At 42.2% G+C, this 24,710-nt stretch overlaps 1 protein-coding gene across 5 annotated transcripts in view; it reads left to right on the plus strand.

Moving 5' to 3' along the window:
* Positions 1-24,710, plus strand: part of GATA6 (GATA binding protein 6) — a 147,378-nt gene that overhangs the window by 17,406 nt on the left and 105,262 nt on the right. For 3 of the 5 annotated variants that reach the window (XM_082640963.1, XM_082640964.1, XM_082640965.1), the window contains exon 7: positions 12,032-13,417. The exons of the other annotated variants lie outside the window; for them this stretch is intronic. In XM_082640963.1, coding sequence (XP_082497089.1) covers positions 12,032-12,199 — 168 coding nt within the window. In that variant the 3' untranslated portion in view covers positions 12,200-13,417. Of the gene's footprint in view, positions 1-12,031; positions 13,418-24,710 lie in introns of those variants that run through there. 5 annotated transcript variants of the gene reach the window in all.

The raw sequence follows: 24,710 nt of genomic DNA on the forward strand, positions 1-24,710 counted from the left end.
AGTCTATCCCTCTTAGGACTTGTAACTAAAAATTTGTAAAACTGGAGGATACTTTACATATATACACACATATATAAAATTCATATGTATATTGTATATATGTATGTAACATATAATATACAAAAACTTTATAACTCATCCCCCAATTTATAAAGTTATCTCTTAATTTTCTTTGGGACAGGAAGGATTAATTTGATAAAGTGAGCAATAAGACAATGGCTGAGGATAAAAAAAATCACTGAACATATTTTGCCTGCCTACAAGTAGTTCTGTAGATAATTATTTAACAAAAATTAAAGCCTACTTAAGTTTATATTGAAACTGCAAATAAAACGTTGAAGTCATCATTAAACATATAATGTTGAAATAAATGGAGATGAACTCTATCTGACTAGCCCTTGCCCTACGGTCATTGTTCCATTTAAGAAGCATTGTGCTACGGGATGCCCTGTTTTCAGTGTAGTAAAACAAGGTCCTGGACATCAGATTGTTGGTAACGTGGTGGTCATGGTGGGGACATGTGTGTATAGACAGATCTTCCTGCTGGTCAGATTTGAAAGTGTTTTAAATGAGCAACAAAGTTGGGAGTCGAAAGTAGGGAGCCGTGGGCTTCCCTGGTGGCTCAGTGGTTGAGAGTCCGCCTGCCGATGCGGGGGACACGGGTTCGTGCCCTGGTATGGGAGGATCCCACATGACGCGGAGCAGCTGGGCCCGTGAGCCACGGCCACCGAGCCTGCGCGTCCGGAGCCTGTGCTCTGCAGTGGGAGAGGCCACAACAGTGAGAGGCACGCTACCACACACACACAAAAAAACAAAAAAGAAAAAAAAAAGAAAGTAGGGAGCCGTGAATTCTGACCACAGGGTTGGAAATGGCTTCTCAGAGGAGAGGAAATTTGAATTAGTTGTGTAGGATTTTTGTGGGGGAAAAATTGGGATAGAGGTTTCCAGGAGGAAGAAGAGCATGGTAACTATGATGCTTCAGGGACATAGTTTTAGGAATTCAGTGTGGCTGGAGTGTAGGGTAGAAAAAGCCAAAGGCAGGAGCTGAGATGCATAAATTAGGTGGAAGGCAGATATTTAAAACTGTTTCAAGTCAATTTTAAGTCAGCCTTAAGTAGGGTCCACACTATGTTCATTTCTAAATGATGGACTTTCTCTAACACCCACTGTGGTGTTTCTGTCCAAAAATGTGTTGTTATACTCCAACAATTAAAACATCCTTAACTGGGTGCATTTTGATAATTAATGTAAACAAATGTTAGCATGCCTGTTTGTACATTTTACAAGCAGGGTTTCCTTTCACAGTTAATAAGGAAAACTACCTCCTTGGAGCGGGTGACGTGTCCTGACCTGAGGGACTCCTTGGGGCAAGATGGTTTCAGGGTGGCTGCCAGGTGACCCTTCCAAATGGAGACGTGTTAAAGATGGTGTGTCTAAGTGTAATTCATTTCCTCACTTTGTGGTTTGTTGTTGGTGACAGCTTCCACAGAGAGAGAGGCAGGCATCCTTAGACTGAGACAAGGACCACATCTCAGATTCCTCTCTGGCTGGTTCTCTGCCTTTGGGCGGGCCTTGCCCATGTTTGGTCAGTTTCTCAGTGTTGAATAGGTATCTTCATTCCTGCCTCATTTATCCTTCTGGGATGCTCTATGCCTAGCGGGACCCACTTCCCTACTGCAGTCAGTCCTAGGTAATAGCTTTATTCAATGACCTTGTCAGAATTAATACCTCTGAGCTGCATGGTGCTAAATCTCATGCTAGAAGTGGTTTGAAAGAGTTAAGTGCTTAAGTGCTCCGTAGCTGAGGGGCAATGATTTAGGGACTGACATTTGTTGGGATATCTGGATGTCTTTATAAGGCCTTCTGAAGAAAGGTTAGGTACTTGGCAGGTTAATATTCTATATTCTTTTTATAGATTTTATTTTATATGTTAATATTTGCATCCTGTGATGAAAATTGGAAAACATTGCTTGAGTCACGTAGCTTATTTCTTTATTAGCAAGTTTATATTCCACTGTCTTTTTCTTTGAGTAGCTGAATCACTTTGGATTTACTTGGAACTATGATTGGTCACAAAATAATAGCTTCTATTATTATTAACTATTTCTGTAGTAGTTAAATACTTGAAAGGAACATTCATGAAGGATCTGCATACAGTATGAGTTGCTTTCATGCAGGGGAACTTGAGTGTGAAGAAGAGAAGATTCAAGAGGCTGCTGGAGTGGGGACCAAAGTTCCTGCTTAACTTTTTTTAAAAATACATTTATTTACTTATTTATTTATTTATTTTTGGCTGTATTGGGTCTTCGTTGCTGAATGCGGGTTTTCTCTAGTTGCGGCGAGTGGGAGCTACTCTTCGTTGTGGTGCGCGGGCTTCTCTTGTGGAGCACGGGCTCCAGGCGCGCGGGCTGCAGTAGTTGGGGCACGCGGGCTCAGTAGTTGTGGCTCACGGGCTCTAGAGCGCAGGATCAGTAGTTGTGGCGCACGGGCCCAGTTGCTCCGCGGCATGTGGGATCTTCCCAGACCAGGGCTCAAACCTGTGTCCCCTGCATTGGCAGGCAGATTCCTAACCACTGCGCTACCAGGGAAATCCCCCTGCTTAACTCTTACCTTGAATGTTCCACGCTCACCTTTAGGGTACTTGAGAGCCAGGCCTTAGTGGATTAATTACCGTATGGTTGCTTTGGGGGAGTTTCCTCTCTTTCTCGTACTTTCTCATAAGATTGTGGATGTAGGAAGGCAGGAAACTAGCTCTGTCAAGTACCTTTTAAGTGCCAGATGTTTTATATACCCTTTCTCTTTTATTCCCAATTATCACTGTACAAATGAAGTGTTTTTTTATTTACATTTTCCATTTGGGGGAGTGAGACCCAGTAATAGCCCCAAGGTTATGTATCAGATTAAGAGGCCGGGCTTGGGTTTGGACGCAGGTCTGGCAGAGGCAAAGTCAGTGTTTTTACTCCTATGGCATACTGGATTAATATGCGATAGTATATGTGCTGCTGAAGCCTTTAGAGAGAAGAAAAACATGTTCTTAAAGAAATCTGACTAATTTTGGTTATCACTTCAGCATCAAGTACAGCTAGGAAAATAGCACTAGAGAAGTGATTTTCTCATGACCAATACACAAGGCACATTGTATAAATTTTCTTGTTAAACATTATACTTATCAATAAAATGTATTATAATTCTAAGGCTTTGTTAGTTGGGTAATAGAAAAAAATAATAAGTAGTAAAATTTACTGTTGTTGATGTGCATGTGATGGTAAAAAGTCTCCCTTAAAATATGAAATACTTTAAATCGCAGTATTAAAATCCTTCTGATGGTGTCATTTAAACCCATACACAGTGAGTGCCAAGTTAGTTGGAACTTTTAGAATGTCCAAATTGCCTTCAATTTAATTTTTACAAAATCATTAAAAAAACATTTCTTAAGAGGCAAGTGTCCATTTTCCCCCCAGGGTTTATAGTCCAAGATACTTTTCTCTAAATGAATAAAAAGAGTTAAAAAGGCATTAATCTCCCATGACGGTCTGCGAGAGAGTTGCACTTAGGTATTATTATTGCCTCATTTATAAACCAGGATCCGGAGTGACTCCGTAAGGTCATAAGACAAGCCCGCGTTGCAGCCGGGGCTGGAGCCGATGTCTCCCACCTCTCCCAGGGAGTTGGCAGTCATCACAGTTATTAATATCCCACTCGCCACTTGCTGCTAGCCATGAACATAAATATTTTGTTGGCATTTTATCTTCACGCTCCTTATGTGCCAGGCTCCCTTTCTTTTCTTCTTTCACAGACCCTTCTAATAACTCACTCACGTTCCTGTCTGACCACATTGGCCTTCGCCGTGAAAGTCACACGTCACCCTGGCAGGGAATGTGAAAGCATGTGGAGTTTGCATACTTTCACTTTGATCTGAAGGCCTTTTCTAGACTTCCCTCTTTTTTTTTTTTCTTCTTCTTGTGTGCATGTGCGCGTGCGTGTGTCATGGGGAGGATGGTGATTAGAAATACACTTACTACATTAATATGACAATGTCCCTGTATGTATATTAGGAAACAGTAAAACTGTATTGCTCTTTAAATAGTTGATAACATATATGTCCACCCAATTTATCACAGGACTGTGGTTTGTTTAATAACTGACTCATTATCACAATCTGAAAGCCAGAATACTAGGTAAAGAATAAGTGTGGGCTGCCTTTTCATATGGCCTCAAGTTAGAAGGCTTCATCTCAGAACACACCTTTTCTTTTCGAATTACAGATGCTTTGCAGTGTTTCCCGCCCCCCCCGCCTCTATAAGAATATACAAAAATTGTCACAAAACATGAAATAATGTGTACGGAAAACACAGCCAAATTTAAGAAATCTGGCTTAGGATACTCTGAAATGTTATTGGTAAATGAATCTTCGAAGAAAATGAATTCCTTTACTGGAACAAAAAGTAATTTATTATGCATTTCATGGGTGTCTGCCAAAAGAGTTGCTAGCAATATGAAGATCTAATGGACATGAATTAAATACAATCTGTTAACTCTGTGTTTAGACCTATTCGTTAATTTTCTCTGAAACTTTAATAATTACAAAAAGCATCTCCAAAGATAGGTGTTGACATATGTGATCATTCGTGATTCAGCTACCTATCATATCAGGGCCAGTACTCAAAGAGTTTGTGAGCCAGAGCAAAAAGAAATTATTTTATTGACCTCAGATTTTAAGAAAGTTTTGAACAAATAACAGGTATTGATTTCAATGTCATGTTGGAGTCTTTTGAGTAAACAATTCCAAGTCATTATCTGATGATATTTATTTATTTATTTATTTTTATTTTTTGCGGTACGCGGGCCTCTCACTGTTGCGGCCTCTCCCGTTGCGGAGCACAGGCTCCGGACGCACAGGCTCAGCGGCCATGGCCCACGGGCCTAGCCGCTCCGCGGCATGTGGGATCTTCCCGGACTGGGGCACGAACCCATGTCCCCTGCATCGGCAGGCGGACTCTCAACCACTGCGCCACCAGGGAAGCCCTCTGATGATATTTAAATGATAATTTACTTAGTGTACTGCCCCTTTTGGTAGTTGTTAGCATGGCATGGTTTCACCAGAGCTGGTGCACACGCTCCAGAATCATATTTTTATCCTACTAAATGCGAAATACTTTTAATTTAAAGCTCTCCTTATGTTTAGTCGCTTGATTCATGGTGAAGCCTGAATATGGTCTGAAGTTTATCCTGGGGGTTCATGGATTAGCAGCTGGAAGGAAGCAGTCAGGCAACCAAGCGCTAGCTCCAGCTCTGTGTGTGACTATAGCAAACTGCCAAGGTTTTCCTCCTTCTACTAAAGGGGAAGAGTAATTCCTACCATCTGGTCCTTAGGAGTGTAGTGTAGCATAAGTGGGAGATGCCTGCAGACCGCTTTGAAGCTCAAGAAGAATAGCACTATTTAAATATGACCTTGGAAGTTAATAACAATGTGCTTTATTTGCATGGCATTTTTTCCATCCCAAGACATTAGACATAAATGTCATTCCCTTTCTTAATGGGGGGAATTTAGAGATGTAAAGCTATTGTGTTAACAAAGTAACCATGTTTAAATACTTTTATTTCCCTGATAGCAACAATTTTTCATTCGTTATGATTCTTAGCACTTTCACAATGCCTTCTTGTAAATGCTGCTTGGTTCTTGGACCGTGGTCTGCTTTGTCTAGTAGATATGTCCAGAGGAAGATGCTCATCTAAGCTCCTAAAAAGCCAGTCTTTAATAAGATCATAATCCATCAGGCTTTAAATCTTACCTCTGGATCTTTTATCTCTGAATTTGACTAGAATAAAGCCATCCATTTTGATTCATTTCCGAAGATAAACTTTTTCTTTAGTAGGCCAATGACTTCAAGTTGTGGGACAAACCCTTCTTCTTGCAATTTATATTTGTACATCAGTGTTTTACTGATAATCCCAGAGTACTTATAAACTTGGGGCCATGCCTTTCTTTATCACGACATGCTTGCTGTGTGTATGTACAGATGCATAAAACAGTTTGCTCCTTTGTCCAGAGTAGAGTGTGTATAGAATAATTCTTTCCCTCCTTGAAAAGAGCAGCATCCTGGCTATGGATATAACCCTGCCAGCTCAGGCCCAGAAGGGGCACGAGGGGTCAAGGGGACAGCTAGTGAGCTCTCCTCAGTAAGGAATTTGTTTGCTAAATTACAAAAAAATAAACTATTCTGCTAAACACTGAGTTGGGTCATCGGCTGAGGTGACCGTGACTCTCCCTTCTTGAGCTTTATTGAGCCCTTGTGGGAGACTTAGAGAGTTTTGTTGTGATTGATGGTTTTCACGTGTCCTGGTGGAGACAGAACCCGTGTGTGTTTGTGTATCTTCCTAGTGTTACCTTCTCAACTTTTGGGTCACTTTTGTGACTGGTTCTCTTCCCTCCATCCAAACTGAAATGACCTTGGTTTTTAGAGTGGAAGTTAAGATTTATCTGAAAGTGTTTCTCCTTTGTTAGGAACTTAGACTTAGTTTTTAATTTTTCTTTTGAGGAAGGATGCTATCAAACACCACAGAGTCTAACCTATAGGTGACGAAAGCAGAGAAGAGAGCTTTGGCAGTGAGGGGCGGCTGGCTCCCCCTCACACAAGGAAAAGCTGTAACCACAACTTGCTTAGATGTGTAGGAAGGACAGACCAGAGGCCATGGAAGCTGACAGCCCGAATCCAAACTGAGGAGGCAGTGTGATCATCTTCAAAAGCCTGTGCTCTGGGAGTGATCACTCACCCCCCAGCCTGCCGGGGGTGCCGAGGTTTGTTTCTCCAGATTGTGAGGCAGCCTTAGGAGAGATTGTAACATGGCAGGCAGACAGAGCACACCCCAGCGGACTCCTTTTTGGTTTTCTTCCTCAAAAATGAAATTCCTGTTTATAATTCACAAGCCAGAGAACCCCTGTAATTCTTCTGGAAAGGCTGTGTCCTTTAAGGGTTCCCTTTGCTCTGACGTGTCACCTTTCCAGAGCTGCTTCCTGGGTATTGTGGGAGGCTGTCTCTGGGCCTGCCTGTAATGGGATGTGACAAGGCTCATGGTTGGTGAGCCTGCTGTGAGCCAGACACTGCTGGGCATCGGCTAGAGGAGCTCATCAAGTCAGAAATCCTTGACATCTAGATACGTGTCTGAAAATAAGCGAAGGCTTATTTTCACAGCAAAACAATCTGGGTAATCCAAAGATCACTGTGCTGCCCACAGGCCAGTGGATATTTTCCATGTCCAGCTCTGCAGCCGCGACTTGTCCCTGAAGTCATTTATTCCTTTAGGAGGGGGGCGTCCGGCCAGTTGCTGTGGGTCCCCCACCTGACCCGGCCTGCTTGCAGTGCTAAGCCCGGCCTGGGTCGGTGCTGATAACACATTCTTTCAACAGGAAGTGCCTCCATTTTCAGTCGTCAGTGGGAGGGTGGAGGCCGATAAGCTGGGAGTGATAACACAGAACAGATTTCTGCTCCACCCTCGTCTTGCACTTTGATCAGAGAAAGAGCCAGGACCTCTGTCCGAGCTGCCTCCCAAAGAAGGAAGGATGGCTCGGCTGTGGGCGTTCGGCACACTCTCCTCTACTGTTGTTCAGGAACTTTCGGGGGGATTAGGCTGGTTTAGGTTAGTGACGTGCCTGCTTTCGCCGTGTTGAGATGTCTGCGATCTGATCCTTTCAGGGATTTAAGTAGACGTGGGAAAACCTTAACCAACTGGCATTTATATTGGGGTGTGTGTGTGTGTGTGTGTGTGTGTGTACTGGGTCCAGGGTCCTAATAAGTTATCTCTGATTTTTTTTCCCCCCAGATTGAACTGATTCTTGAGAGGTAACTCTTGAATATCCCCAATAAAGGGAAGGCACTTAAGATGACAATGTGACAAGCCAGGTTTTTTAAGGAGAGTTGTGCTAATTCTAGTCTTCTTCTGCTGTTAGAATGCCAGTTTCAAGAGCTCAGGTTATACTGTTGCACCCATCTGTGTACTGTGTTTGGTGTTTCCACGTACCTGGAACCGTGTTTCACATGTGCATGGCTGGCTGGGTTCCAGCCTATGCCAGGTGGCTCAGAGGTGACCTCAGGGGTGCATGGGGGCCCATCTGACCCTTCCTCCACTCTGACTCCCCGCTGGTTTTCATGCTGCTTTTTGACTGTCCAGGCTGGCTCGTTTCTCAAGTACTGGTGCTTCATGTTTCTGTTCCTCTCCCCCAGACTTAGACTGCAGTAAGCCACTCAGTTAAAATATTCAAAAGGACGGTATAGACGGCTAACTGGTTGGGCCCTCTCAGGTGGTCCCCAGTCTCCCACCCCCACTGGGTTCTCTTGAAATACTTTTGCATGCACATGGGTAAGTTGTAATTATGACCTAGAATTTCTATCCTGCTGTTTTTCACTTAGCCTTGCATTACAGGATTTTTTCCATTTTGTTAATTGATCTTATTATTTTTAATACTTGCATAATAGTTCATTAAGCAGATATCCCTTCGTTCCCAAACCATCCTCATATTATGAGACATTAGATTATTTCCATGGTTTCCACTATTATAAGTAACCCTGCAATGGATGTCTTCCTGTGGGGAGCCTTTCCGTCCCTTTGAATTTTTTCCTTGTAATCCATTTCCAGAAGTGAAATTACAGAGCTAAGTAGGGTATAAAGTTCTTGATGGCTTTGCTAACTACCTTCTAAGGCGTGCGCCAGCGTATAACCCCTCCAGCCAGGGATGAGGGGGCTGGCGTTATCCATCCCATCTGATCTCATCATGATGATCTCATTATGTATTGTGACATGAAATTTCAAGTTATTTTTTTACTGAGGTATGACTGACATAGAAAAAAACGCTGTGCATCGCAGCATTCCGTGTTTAAATAGTATATCCCCATTTAAAAATAAGGTTCTCAAACCTTGGGCACAAGTACTTGTTTTATTTTTTTCTGACAAACTCAGATGTTGCTTTTGATTTCCAGCAAGCTGATATTTTTTTCAGGAGCTCATCACTCACGTAATTTGGGGTTTGCCTGCCATACAGCTTAACATATTTGTCTGAACAAAGAAGACAATAAATAGGTATTTCAGCAGTAGCTTTTGGGACTGTTGTTCAGGTATAAGACTAATGTTCAGGGTATTAAGGTTTCTTTAATGCGGCTTATTTGAAAAAGGGCCAATGAGCCTTTTGAAGGGCTGCAGGAGCACCTTGCTTTCTCTCTGCGCAGAGCCATCAGTGATGATTAGAATAAGGTCATGGCTGCGGTGGTTTTCACTTAGCTCTGGCTGAGTTCGTAGGGCTGGTCCCACCCAGTGATGGCGGCACCTCGCCTGGTGAAGGCTGACATTGGGGAGATTCAGTTAGGTCCACGCTCCTTCACTACAGTAACAAAATTCTCATAGTGTCAATAGCACATACGTATGTAGTCTTGACTATTGTCAGACACTTTCACGAGGGCTTTACATACACTAATTTAATTCTTTTGCAGCAACCTTCTGACATATGTGCCTCATTATTTCCATTTTCTAGGTGAGGAAACTGAGGCACAGAAAGTTCTAGGTCAGACCCTCTAGTTTCTCTCTCCCACAGAATCTTTTCTGACTCATTGCTTAATATCCTTCCCTTTCAGCTGTCTTGTCTTGTGAACAGACCTCTCCACATCCTGCATGCTTCCAATTTTGAACACCCTTTCCTCACCCACAACAATAGCTTCCCTTCATGGAATGTTTAACATGGCAAGGCATTCTGACGCGCCTGCACACATTAGCTCGCTTAATCATCACAGACATACTTGAGGTAGGGTCAGTTTCCCGAGGAGGAAGCTCAGGAGGTGGGTGGCTGAACCAGGGTAGAATTTGAAAGTCCAAGCTGGTCCTACCGTGCAGGCTGCCTGCGGCTGTCCCCAGGCATCCTTTCCCCTCTGCGATTCCTTCTCTGACCTCTTGTTCCACCTCCCTGTCTCAGCCGCTCAGAAACTCACGAGAACTGTTGAGTGGTCTTACTTTCGAGTGCGTGCTTGTCCTAGTTCCCCACACAACCTGGGAATGACTGTCTCTCGGCCCCGGGGCCGAGGGGCCCCACTCATGTTTCTTGTTGCGACTTGTGGTGACGGCAGACCCCTCTGCTGTCTCAGCATTTCCGGCCATTTGAGGTGGGCTGCTTTCTGGGCCAGTCCAGGCACCCCCTCCATGTCAGAAAATAGCACTTGGCTGCGGTGAAGTCAGATTTAGTCAGATAAATGCAAATGTGCCTTTTTGGGGAATAGGTAGATAATACCAAGCTGGGTATGACATTAGTCATTTATAAGGGAGCTCACTCTTTCTACTAGTTGTATGATAGCTCTTTTCTAAAATGAAGACTCTTTCTGTAATTGAATATCATCCTTTTGTATATTTCTTTGTGGGTTAAATCTGGATCTTTGTTGAGTTTGCTTATAGCCGAGGTTCTGAGCTAAAAGTAATCACCGTATTTGTATGTGGAACGAAATCCATAGCTTTAGTTTGTTTGACAGGATTATTTCATCTATTTCACAAGAATCTATTTTAAATTTTAGACATCTCAGTGAGTTTGTGAAATTTGCTTTTTTAGGCACCCAAAGCCCTTGGTTTACATCTTTAAGTTTGTATTATTTAAAAAGAAGTTTGGGGGCAGGGGTAGGGACTGTTGTTGCTGGATTTGCACAAACCTTCGTTTTTGCTAGGAAAGGGAAGGATTCGTTACCTGTGGAGGGGGCCACACTTGGCCTGTCCAGCTGGGAGGGGATTGGGATGGGCGGACAGGAAGTTCCGTGGTCAGACCTCCCGAAATCCTACCTCTCAGTCCCATACAGTTATTGTGAGGATCAGAGAGAAAACCAGATCTTCTCCGGGAGAGGGTAGGACCACGCTGACTACTAGGCTCCTGAGCGGAGCCACAGAGGGTCTGGGACCTTTCCATTCAGTTCGCTCAGTGTCTGGTGCCCTGTATTTCTCTGAAGTGGATGTACCATCAACTTGGCCAGACAGATGGATGTTTTAGGATTTAATGGGATTGTGAATGTAGAAAAGGAATGCTTTGAAAAGTACAAGATGTTCTACCTGTGTTAAAAAACAAGTATCCAGTAGTTTATGGAATGGAACCCTGAAAGCTCAGAAGAAATAATGGGCTTCAGAGCTTTTAGAAGGAAAGAAAGCATGATTCACAAGTATGTGATTATGGCTAGATTTAAAAGCAAAAAAGTCAAATGCAACTGTTTTCTCAAACCATAGTCTAAACATGATTTTAGTTATTTTGGTTTGATTCTACTAAATTATATCATGTTTGCTATTTGGCTTTTCTTATTTGGATGGAAGGAAGGAAGGAAGGAAACAAGAGAAAGGTGACCTTTTGCTTTAAGAAATAATTGCCACAATCATGACAGATATAGGATGTTAGCATTTTCTTTATCACATGGTCTGCTTCAAACATGGCCTGTGCTTTTGGGAAGAATTAAATCCTGTGTATGCATGGGTTAATTTTCCATGAAGTCAGTGCTCAAAAATTTCATTTATCAGGTCTTGCTGAACTGTGTATCTTTCCTTCTCAGACTTTGATAGAACTGCTAAGCCTCGTGGTTCCTCTGTGTGTGTGTGTGTGTGCACGTGTGTGTACGCGCCATGCTCTGCCTTTTCTCTTTTGCAGTGATTAGATTGTGTGGGCATCCTTAAGGCCTGTTGACCTATGTGGTGTGGTTTGTTTCACTGTCGGAGATCTGAGCGTTTGGCACTTTTTACAAATAGGCCACCTCCAGTTCCCCTTTCCTACCTGCGTCCAGCTGCACATCTTGCCTGGTGGTTCCTGCCACGAGTTAATGATGTGAATAAGAAGCTGTTTCTAAGAGCAGAAATCGCTAGAGTTAGGTCAATGGCACCGTACTGCCCAGTGAGCAGCTCTGCCAGCTGTGCTACCCTCTCCCTTGTCCCCGAATGTTTACCTAGCAGGGACCAGCTGCCTGACAGTTTATTGGTAACTGTCTCTCCTCTTCTTTCTCTCCTTTTCTCCGTCCCCGTCTTCCATCAGGCAGGCGCCTCGGTGATGTCTGGAGCAGGGGAGAGCGCTAATCCCGAGAACAGTGAGCTCAAGTACTCAGGTCAAGATGGGCTGTACATCGGCGTCAGCCTGGCCTCGCCGGCCGAAGTCACGTCGTCGGTGAGACAGGATTCCTGGTGTGCCCTGGCCCTGGCCTGAGCGGCCGCGGGTAACAGGAGGAGGACACGGCCGGGGCCCGCGGGACCGCCTTCATGATCTTCTTGGCAAGCAGTCCGGACTGGGCTGAGGGCGCTGACTGGACATCTTCCTTTGACACAGGATTTCCGTGCCTTTATTTGAAAGAGATGTATCTCCCACGAGGCTTGCTCAGCCTTTACCACCCTGGCCCTGTCTTGAAGACCCAGGGAGAAGATGGACCGGCTCGGGAGAAGGGCCGGAGCAGCCCACAACCTCCCCAGCCACGGCCACTTCTGGGTCGGCCAGGGGATTTGATGTCCAGTGTGCCACTTCCAGAAACCTGGACTAGGAACCGGGGCCTTGCCTGCTAAGGAATATTGAGAGAGATTTTTAAGCAAAAGTTTTATGTGTATTGCCCCAATTCATGTGCGTCTTCTGATCGGTTTTGGTTATTCCAGAATTTCTTCATACCTTTTCCGCCCCCAGATTTCACATGCGTTCGTGGAGAAGACCATTCGTTTGGTACACGCCTCTGGAGGCTGAGTCGGTTCTTGAGGTCTCCTGTCAAAAATATCACTCGGTTTGCAGGACTGCATCGTAACTGTAACATACACTGTGACTGACGTTTCTCAAAGTTCATATTGTGTGACTGACCTGAAGTCAGTCTGAATTTGTAAACAGGGTAGCAAACAAAAGATATTTTTCTTCCATGTAGACAATAATTTTTTTTAAAAGTGCAATTTGCGTTGCAGCAATCAGTGTTAAATCATTTGCATAAGATTTAACAACATTTTTTATAATGAATGTAAACATTTTAACTTAATGGTACTTAAATAATTTAAAAGAAAAAATGTAAACTTAGACATTCTTATGCTTCTTTTACAACTACATCCCATTTCTATATTTCCAATTGTGAAAAGAGAAATATTTCAAGAACAAATCTTCTCTCAGGTAAATTGCCTTATCCATTTGTTAAGAATTTTTGTACAAGAACACCAATATCTCCCCTTTATTTTACTGTGGAATATGTGCTGGAAAAATGGCAACAAAACTTTACTACCTAACAAATAACATTTGTAAATACTCTAGGCATCTGTACACACTATGATGAGGTCTCTGTAGTGTGACTAACCCACAGGCAGGTTGGTTTACGTTAATTTTTTTAAAAATGGGATGTCATATGGAAACCTATTTCACCAGAGTTTTAAAAATAAAAAGGGTATTGTTTTGTCTTCTGTACAGTGAATTCCTTCCCTTATAATTTCATTTTGATACTGTATGTGGCTATAGCTATTCATATAAAGCAAGTGCATGTGATGTTTGCAAATTGCCTTACGGCCTTCTTTTCAATGAATTGTCCTTTTGGAGCTGTTTTATACCTTGGTTCATTTGAAGTTGGCACATGGAGTCAAGTTATCAACTCTCAAGTTGCATTGGGGACAATTTGTAAGTGAAAAGGACCCAGTATTATAAGACATTTCTGTGATTATAAGCATTCTGTTTAGGATCAATCCTTAAAAACATTTAAAAAGGCCAGAGTTTCTTTTCCTCTGAATGAAAAATACTCTATGGCCCAGAAACAGAATGATTTCCTTTCTCGCTCCTCCCTTTTACAAAGTGCTGTGATATCTCAAAGCTCATTTGAAGTTAAAGTCTTTACACTCAGCGGAAGATATAAAATGATTTGAACAGCCCCTTTGTTTTTTCTATGTTGCTGCATGGATTTCAGGAAATTGGGAGGCTGTTTCACAACACAGAATGATGGCATTTCATTTTGGCTCCCTAACTGTGGCTCATTTTTCATGTACTGATTACAGCGGTCTATGGCGTCCAGTCTGAATCAGGAGAAGGGAAGTCTTCCTTTGTGGTGGGGTGGTGCTGGAAGCCAGACTCAGGCCTGGGATGTGTGTGTGTGCGTGTGTGTCTGGGGAAGTCGGTGAAGCTCGCTTGTACCCTGACACCCTATGGTGGGCTGGGACAGTGGTTAACAGAACAGGGTCTGGAGTCAGACCACGAGGTTTCAAGTCCGTGCTCTCTGTGACCTTGGGCAAGTTACCCAGCTCTCATTTTCCTCATCTGTAAAATAAGGCATATAACTCATGAGATTAAATGAGATGATCCATGTGAAGTGCCTAGCATGGTGCCTGGCACATAGCCAGCACTAAGTGTTAACTTGACTTTGAAGGAGGGTGGCGTGCGCTCTTAGCACATGGGTGTTTGGATGTCTTACTCCATGTGGAGTATCTGAAGTTTATGGCCTGTGAGAGTCTGATGTCCCTTGGCTTACCCGCACTTTTGAACAAAGCTGGGGAGAATGAAATGAGGGATCCCCACCAGCCCAGGTGATGGCAGAGATGGTTGCTTCGGAGATATCAGTCTGAGTTTGGCAGATCGTTTTACAGAACAGGGATGGTCAACAGCAGAAGGAAATTACCCCGACTGACTCATTTTTTCCCCCCTTCCTCTTCTTACGGTCCTCTTCTTAAGGTTCTCATTACTTTGAGTGCTTTCTGGTGGGTTGGGAGATGTTAGACAATATGTTTTGATTGGAAAATGAATTTTTCTTATTGGGTCTTCCAAAGGATCTTTTTTTTTTTTTCTGGGGATGGTCGCAAACAGTGCTTCTTCTAATCCTAAGATGCCATTAGGTTCTAAAGTGCCTCTTCTTCTTTTTTTTTGAACACAAAGTGGAAGGAATTTGTGAAATAAGTTACAAGGGGCAGAAAGTGGGGGAGAGGGCTTCTTGTGGCCTGTCCTAACACAATGAACTCCACTAACCTGGGCCTTTTCAATAACTTGTTTACCTGTAATTGTATAAGGCATAAGTTTGATAATTCTTTCCAAATACACAATTTCAGCACTCCTCCCCCAAAGTATAACATACAAAAAAACAAGTTATTTCTCACTAGGGAGTACTTTTTTTTTTTTTTTTTGCAGTACGCGGGCGGGCCTCTCACTGTTGTGGCCTCTCCCGTTGCAGAGCACAGGCTCCGGACGCGCAGGCTCAGTGGCCATGGCTCACGGGCCTAGCCGCTCTGTGGCATGTGGGATCTTCCCGGACTGGGGCAGGAACCCGTGTCCCCTGCATCGGCAGGTGGACTCTCAACCACTGCACCACCAGGGAAGCCCTAGGGAGTACATTTAAATAGAGGTCCAGTCTGGATCTTGGCTTAAAGACTCCTCAGACCCATTACTGTGCATTGCAGAATTTATGTCCTCTGTCAGCCCTGGCTGATTTTAGGTCATCCTACATAAGTGAGGGCTCTGTCTGGGGTCTCTCCTCAGGGTCACTTCGTGTTGTTTCCCGGTGCCTATGGGAGGGTCAGGAAAGCAGAGGAACCATTCATTTTCCCCTGCAAATAAATTAACTTCTTGCTCATGGGAAATGTTTTCCCCAGTCCTTGGAAATTTGATGTAATTTCAGATTGTAGATAAATTTTGCTGCTGGGAGGGCAATACAGCAAGTCTTTGGCTCTGCCAGATTCCAGGCTGCTTTCAATTCGAGGCAGTGTGGTGGCTTCAGTATATATACCAGCATTGTCCACGGGGTCTTCGGATCCCCGTGACTCTGAGAAGGTGTGGAGAGAGGGTGGGAGGGCAGAGCAGGGAATCAAACATTTATTCAGAATAAGGCAGCTCAGGCTAATTAAAATGCGTTTTGTTTCTGGGTTGTAATAGCAGGTCAGTTTGGTGACAAAACTAGTTACCTTCTTCTGTTGTTTGGAAGCTCTGATGGGCCATCAGATATGTTTGATTATTTAAAAGGAGAAACAAATATTAATAAATTTGCTAAAAAGAAACAAAATTGAGTTATTTGTAGTGAGGTGGATGGACCTAGAGTCTCATACAGAGTGAAGTAAGTCAGAAAGAGAAAAACAAATACCATATGCTAACACATATATGTGGAATCTAAGAGAAAAAAAAAAAGTCATGAAGGACCTAGGGGTAAGCTGGGAATAAAGACACAGACCTACCAGAGCATGGACTTGAGGATATGGGGAGGGGGAAGGGTAAGCTGTGACAAAGTGAGAGAGAGGCATGGACATATATACACTACCAAACGTAAAATAGATAGCTAGTGGGAAGCAGCCGCATAGCACAGGGAGGTGAGCTGGGTGCTTTGTGACCACCTAGAGGGGTGGGATAGGGAAGGTGGGAGGGAGGGAGATGCAAGAGGGAAGAGATATGGGAACATATGTATATGTATAACTGATTCACTTTGTTATAAAGCAGAAGCTAACACACCATTGTAAAGCAGTTATACTCCAATAAAGATGTTTAAAAAAATAAATAAATAAAAAATAAATTTGCTAGGCCAGATCTTTCAAAACACAGTCCATGGGCAAAAATTTGGTACCTGCAGCTCTGGCCAGTTGAGACCCCAGGATGGATTCTCTGTGGCTGACTCCCTAGCTGGGGCTGGTTCTGAGCAGATCTCTCTGCGGTGGCCTCTGGGGAGGGGTGTGTCAGGGACAAAGTGATGGCTGTGAGGACCTGCAGAGGAAAGGAATCGTGGTGTTTTCGGTTGGTTCAACTGTAAGATATTAGGCTAAGAGCCCAAGTAAGTTCATAGGAACTTTGGATAAATAAATTATGGTTGGTAGTTCCAAACAGCTTCGAAATGAAAGCTAGGATGATGGAGGTGCAGCTCTGAGCTTCAGGTCAGAGTGGGCAACCCTTCCAAGCACTGTATAGCATCTCCCAAATCTGCCCTGGAGAACTAGGGGGACAGCTGCTACTTCACCATTCTTCCTGCTCAGCCGCTGTTACACGGAAGAGATGTTTCTACAGTTGAAGTCACTATTTTCACGAGATACTTATTTTACGTAGTGGGCTTTTTCTTGTTTTTAAAGAATGGACATTTTAAGAATGGCTAAAATATGGCAATTAAAGATGAAATAATGCATAATTAGTAAAAGGGCTTCTATTTCAGTTATCAGTGGTCCCCGTGGTAAGATAATCATCTAGGTATCACTGAACTTTGGGGCAGGTCATTTCCTCTTTCGGCACCTCAGTCTCCACAGCAACCATCAAATGGAGAAATCAGGCAGTGTGGTCTCAGAGGTCCCTTCCATCTGCATGTGCTGCCCACAGTCCCATGTGCAGATTGTATGCAATGAAGTGATGGTGGGTCTGTGGTCTGGTCTGGGCTCCCTGAGTCCATGACCAGGGAAGCTGGTGGGTTTGGGATTCCCTTTGAGCTCTTCCGGTCCCTTCACCACCTTGGGTTTTTCTGTGGAGGCAAAGCCCTTCTGTTGCCTTAGGGGACAGTGAGGGGGACAGTCCTGGTCATATTTATGAGCACAGGGGCTTGGTAAGAGGTGCTGCCACCCCCAACGCCAAACCTGCTTGGTTTGGGGCTCCTGACATAAAACTTATACAGCGATACAGACCCAGACAGGAAAATGGAAACGTCTGGCTGCCGAGCAGTCCACAGAACTAGGAAAAAACAGCTTTGCTTTGCTTGGCCCATTGCTTCAATATCTTGTAGTTGGTTTTTTATTTCTTGGAAACAACCAACTTTTCATTGTTGTTTGCCTTCTGTGTCTTCTCTTTAGCCATTACAGAGTTTTCCTCCCTGTCTCTCCACCCCTTCCCTGGGTTTACCATTATTTTTGTGAATTCTTTTCCTTTAGTACGCCAAGACTGGTCTGAAATAATAATAGCAAATATTTATCTAGCACTTACTATGTGCCGGTTTCTATACAAAGTGCTGCACATGTATTGATTTATCTAATCCCCATACCAAGTGAGTGAGGTGGTACCATCCCCATTTTACAGATGTGTCTGCGGAGGCACAGAGAAATTAAATAACTTGCTCGAGGTTACACAGTGGCAGAGCTGGGAGTTGAGCCCAGGCATTCTAGCTCCAGAGCACATGCTCTTAATCACTCCACCATATTTTTTTTTCTTTTTTTTGCGGTACGCGGGCCTCTCACTGCTGTGGCCTCTCCCGTTGCGGAGCACAGGCTCCGGACGCGCAGGCTCAGCGGCCATGGCTCACGGGCCCAGCCGCTCCGCAGCATGTGGGATCTTCCCGGGCCGGCTCATGAACCCGTGTCCCCTGCATCGGCAGGCGGACTCTCAACCGCTGCGCCACCAGGGAAGCCCCACCATATTGTTTTTTCACCTTGATTTACAGGGGAATAAATTGAAGAACACAGAGGGGGAGACAGAACTGTCTGAGACTTGGGGCTATGCCCTTTCTCTCTCCCCTAGCATCTCAGAAATACACAATTGTGATTTGTAGCACAGCCATGCCTAGATTGAAGAAACCTAGTAAATGTATACGTTTCTTCTAGACGTAAGTTACTTTAGAACACGGAAGGTGGGTTCATAGTTGTTAGCTGGAAAGTAGTGAATTTGGAAGTGTGCTGTTTTTGAACATTTCACTTATCTCTTTTTCCTGTAACTTCAAGGCTTGTTATGCTCTTACCTATTTCAAAAGATTAGGGTAAAGCATTTTGCAAAGGATAAAAAGCTAGTGAAATGATTAACAGTGGTTAAAGCCAAACACCAGAGAGAACAAGGAATACTTCTTCGTGGTGTAAACTCTTTCTATGCTAGGTTGTGCCAGAGCATTTTTTTTTTCAGGAAAACTTGTGCAAGATTTTGGCAGCGGTATCTTAGGCTTTATCTTTTTAAATACGTGTTCATTACTGCTTACATCACTGTTGCTATTATTATTTTGATAAGTTGCATTACCAGTGATGCTCTCTGTTGGGGCTTCTCAAACTTCTCTGCATGAGAATCACACACGGTGCTTGTTAGAATTGCAGCCCCTGACTCCTTCCCCAGAGAATTTGATTCTGCAGGTCCTGTGTAAGGCTGAAGAATCTGCAGTTTGTGGGCCTTTGAGGTAATTGAAATTTCTTGAATAGTACAAAATTTAAAAGTTATAAATGAGAGTACAGTGACAAACAATTGCCCTTCTCATGCCTGTTTCCTAGCTACTCAGTTCCTGTCCCAGATAAAACTTCTTAGATTTTGTATTGATTATATGCATTGACTATCCATGCATATACAAACATATGTAAGTAATATTCAATATTTTTTAAACACATGTGGTAGTGTACTGTACACATTGCTTTGCAGTTTTCTTTTTTCACTTAGTATATCTGGGTAGTTCATTATTTAATCAGTGCCCTACTGAAGAACATTTGTTTCCAATCTTTTGCTATTCAAGCAATGCTGCAATTATTATCCCATATCTGTGTCATTTCACTCATATACAAATATACCAATAAGATGAGTTTCTAGAAGTGGCATTATTGAGTCAAGGGGTATCTCTACTTTTTAAATTTTGATAGAAATTGCCAAATTGCTCTTAGAGGATTTTCCTATTTGCACTCTCACAGGCAATTTTGAGTGCCCTTTTTTTCCTTAGTCAAATGAGCCTGTTATCCAACATTCTGGTTTTTGTCAATTCTGTATCTCTGAGATTTGTTTTGCATTTATCTTATTGTGACTGAGATTGAACATCTTTTCTTATGATAAGAGCCATGTGTAGTTCCTTTTATGTGAACTCTTTGCCCATTTCTGTTCATATTTTTACTTCCTTTTTCTATCAGGTTATTTATCTCATTGATTTGAGAAGTTCTTTGCATGAAGGAAATTAGCCCTTTGTCTGAAATATACTTTAAAAATATTTATTCCTGGTTTTTCATTTGACTTTGTTTATGTTTTTAAAAAATCATGATGATCTTTTCTTTTTTTAAAGGTAATTCAGTTTATCAATCTTTTCTTTTATGATTTTGGAATTTTGCATAGTATTTGGGAAAACCTTCTCCACTGTTAAGATTATTTTTTTAAAATCCCATGTTTTCTTCTAGGACTTCTGTGGTTTTGCTTTCAAGGTTTACATTTTGTTTTCACCTGGAATTTTTGTTTTTGGTTGTTTGTAATATGTAGAGTATACGTATGTTCAACCTTATGTTTTTCCAAATGACAACCTGATTGTCCCAGTGTCATTTCCTGAATAATCTATTTACCTCCCACTAATTCAAAATGGGAATTAAAAAAATGTAGATTCTCATATGTCTATGTATGCTTGTATAAATTCTTATGTGGATATATATTTAACATAAAATTTTATATATATTTGGGTTTATTTCTGGATTTTTCTATTCTGTATCAATAATCTGTTTATTCATGCTTCGATATCAAATTGCTTTGACTATCATACTTTGCAGTATATTTAGAGAGCTAGCCCCTTCTTATTAATCTTTTTAAAAATAAGAGTTTGATCACTATTTTTGTTTATTTATTTTTCCATACAAAATTTAGAACCATTGTTCAGTTAAAAAATGTCCCATTGGTATTTTTATTGGGATAATATTTAAAAATTTAAATTAACTTAGGGAGACTTAATATCTTTATTTTGTTAAGTTTTCCTGTCCAAGATGAAGTGTGTGTTTTCACTTGTTTAAATATTTTTCTGTGTCCCTCATGAACATTTTAAACTTTTTTTCATGTAGATCTTGTGCATGTTTCCAGGGAAGTTTATTCCTAGGTGTTTCACACTTTTTGATGTTAGTATAACTCTTCTCATTTGTTGTTAGTATATTAAGTTAGTTATTAAGTTAGTATATTAAGTTGTGAGTATATTAAGCTTGTTTCCCAGAATCATTCTGAATTTTGATATCTTTTTTTCAGTTGATTCTCTTGCGTTTTCTGGGGCAATATGCAGTTTCTACTTGCACGGCTGGTGTATTGGGTGTTGGTGGGAAACCCCTGCTCTTGGTGTTGTCTGATTAAGGAAATACATAAGTGCACTTGTTCACTTAAATCATGGATTCATATACCTTTAGAGATAGAAGGGACCTTGCTGAGGTCCTGCTGAGGAAACTGAGTCTCGGGAGGTTAAGTCCTGTGTATCAGTATGGAACCTGTGTTTCCAGAGTCCTTGCTCAATGGTCTTGGCTCTGGGCTAGGCTGAGAGATCACTGAGTGAAACTTGAGAACCAACCACTGTGAGCAAAAGCTTGGCCTTTGGCAGAGCCTGGCAACTTCTTACTACTCTGAGCATTGCTTCATTCATCAGTTTAGGAATTAACAAGCTACTGAGACTTGGGCCAGTCTGGTTTTTCAAAGATTGCGTACATCCCCAAACACCAGCTCTGAGTTATCTCCAGGGAGCAGCACAAATGACCATTGGTCTCCAGTGAATCATCAGGCTGCATCTGCTGGAATAAGTGAAAGCATTGTGAGAGGAGGAAATCGGGACAAACACCTACACTTGCTAACCCAAACAGCTTCCCTTTCTGAGCCCCTGGAGATCAGTTATCACCAAATGGAGAGATAGACTCTGCAAAGTTTTTGCAGGCCTCACAGCTTGTAAATAAGAGACTGCATTCTTCATTCTCCCCTCGTGTTGAATCTGGCAGAGGGGAGATCTCTGGCTCCAATCAGCTGGGCAGTGACCAGTAGCTGGGCTGGCTGGGAGAGAGAGATGATTCCAGTTGAATGAACTTTGTAAACCCACTCTACTTAATTCAGAGCACCCTGTATTTTGAGAACAAAAGGCATCTTTTTCATGGAAAATCATGCTGGGAGCACCTGCTGTATATTTCCCATCACTTATAAAGCCAAATACCAACTGGTCCCTGTGGAACACACTGCTTGATTACATGATATTTAACATTTCTATAACTCTTATCCTATTTACTCTTTCTTACACATTTATTATTCTTTGTACTTTTACCAGGACTTCTTTTTTTTTTAAAATTCTATTCTTCCATTTACATTTTGTTAATGACTTGAGTCTACAATGAATATTTCTGACTCTTTGATACCACTGGATTCAATGATGGACTTTCCAGTTGGGTCCTTCTAAGAGAAATTCTCAAAGGTGCCTCCCCTCATTTACAAATGGGCGAGAGATTCTTTTATTTCGGAACTGACGGTAGGAAGCCTTTGGCTGCTGGTTATATCTTGGATCGGGGCTGTGGAAGGAGCTACTCCCGGTTCAGCCTTCCTTCCTTGACCTCTTTCAAGCATTTGACATTGTGGCCCACTCTGTTCTTCCCGAAGCCTCCCCTGTTGACTTTCATGATGTTATAGATAAATCAGGGACTCGATGAAATGGGGACACTGTGGACTTTGGAGCCATGAAAACCTGGGTTAAGATCCTGGCTCTACATACCAGCTCTGTGGCTTGACCTTGTTGCTTAACCACTCCAGGCTTCAGTCTCCTTACTTCAAGATGAGCAATGTTACCACCTGATGACAAGGCTGATGGCATCAGCCTTGAAGCCTCACTCAACTTCAGCTTTGTGAGGGGAGGAGCAACGTTTGCAACCCCAGGCATGGGGCTAGCGTGGTGCCTTCACAAGACAGACACTCATTGCTTTCTGCTTCCTGTGTGCAGCCTAGAACAACATCATTCATTCATTCTCCATCTTTTAGTCAGGATTCTCCAGAGGAAGAGAACCATATGTGTAAGTTTATGTACATATATATATATATATATATATATATATATATATATATATATATGCGTCTCTTTCCCTGTGTGTGGATATCTATCTCTTTCTTTCTCTCTTTCCTTTCTTCTTATTTAAAGATATTTATTTTAAGAAATTGGCTCACTCGATTATTGTGGGGGCTGCCGAGTCTGAAGGTTGAGTTGATGTCGGAGCCTTGAGTCTGAATTCTTGCTAGAAACTCAGGCAAGATTACTATGTTGCATTCTTTTTTTTTTTTAATTAAAGTATAGTCGATTTACAGTATTGTATTAGTTTCAGGTGTACAGCAAAGTGATTCAGTTTTATATATATATATATATATAACATACATATATATATATGTATATTTATAACCTATATATATACTTTTTCAGATTCTTTTCCACTATAGGTTATTACAAGATATTGAGGGACTTCCCTGTTGGTCCAGTGGTTAAGATGTTGTGCTTCCAGTGCAGGGGGCATGGGTTTGATCCCTGGTCGGGGAACTAAGATCCCACATGCCATGCAGCCAGAAAAAAAAAAAAAGATCCTTAGGTTGTCTTGTATTTTCTATGGTGACAATTGTATTATCTGCAAATAAATGACAATTTAAAAAAAAGATACTGAATACAATTCCCTGTCCTATATAGTAGGTCCTTGTTTATCTATTTTATATATAGTAGTGTGTATCTGTTAATCCCAAACTCCTAATCCCTCCCCTCTCCTTTCCCCCTTGGTAATGATAAGTTTGTTTTCTTTTTTTAAGACAATTTAAAAAAATAAATTTACTTATTTTATGTATTTATTTTGGCTGCATTAGGTCTTCGTTGCTGTGCACAGGCTTTCTCTAGTTGTGGCGAGCGGAGGCTACTCTTTGTTGCGGTGCGCAGGCTTCTCATTGCAGTGGCTTCTCTTGTTGCGGAGCATGGGCTCTAGGTACATGGACTTCAGTAGTTGTGGCACATGGGCTCGGTAGTTGTGGCTCATGGGCTCTAGAGTGCAGGCTCAGTAGTTATGGCACACGGGCTTAGTTGCTCCGCAGCATGTGGGATCTTCGCAGACCAGGGCTCAAACCCGTGTTCCCTGAATTAGCGGGCGGATTCTTAACCACTGTGCCACCAGGGAAGTCCGGATAAGTTTTTTTTCTATGTCTGTGAGTCTGTTTCTGTTTTGTAAATAAGTTCATTTGTATCATTTTTTTTAGGTTCCACATATAAGTGATATCATGTGATATTTGTCTTTGACTTAGTTCACTTAGTATGATAATCTCTAGGTCCATCCATGTTGCTGCAAAGGCATTATTTCACTCTTTTTTATGGCTGAGTAATATTCCATTGTATATATATATTACCACATCTTTATCCATTCATCTGTCGATGGACACTTAGGTTGCTTCCATGTCTTGACTATTGTAAATAGTGCTGCTGTGAACGTGGGGGTGCTTAGGTCTTTTCAAGTTAGAGCTTTTATCTCTTCTGGATATATGCCCAGGAGTGGGATTGCTGGATCATATGGTGACTCATTTTTTTTTTTTTTTAAGGAAACTTCATACTGTTTTCCATAGTAGCTATACCAGTTTACATTCCCACCAACAGAGTAAGTAAGAGGGTTCCCTTTTCTCCACACCCTCTCCAGCATATATTATTTGTAGACTTTTTTAAAATTTAATTTTATTTATTTTTATACAGCAGGTTCTTATTAGTTATCCATTTTATACACATCAGTGTATACATGTCAATCCCAATCTCCCAATTCATCACACCACCACCCACCACCCTGCCACTTTCCCCCCTTAGTGTCCATATGTTTGTTCTCTACATCTGTGTCTCTATTTCTGCCCTGCAAACCGGCTCATCTCTACTGTTTTTCTAGGTTCCACATATATGTGCTAATATACGATATTTGTTTTTCTCTTTCTGACTTACTTCACTCTGTATGACAAGCTCTAGATCCATCCACGTCTCTACAAATGGCCCAATTTCGTTCCTTTTTATGGCTGAGTAGTATTTGCAGACTTTTTAATGATGGCTATTCTGACTGGTGTGAGGTGATACTTCATTGTAGTTTTGATTTGCATTTCTCTA

Source organism: Mesoplodon mirus (assembly GCF_964341445.2).
Source record: "Mesoplodon mirus genome assembly, chromosome: 13".
Lineage (NCBI taxonomy): Eukaryota > Metazoa > Chordata > Mammalia > Artiodactyla > Ziphiidae > Mesoplodon > Mesoplodon mirus.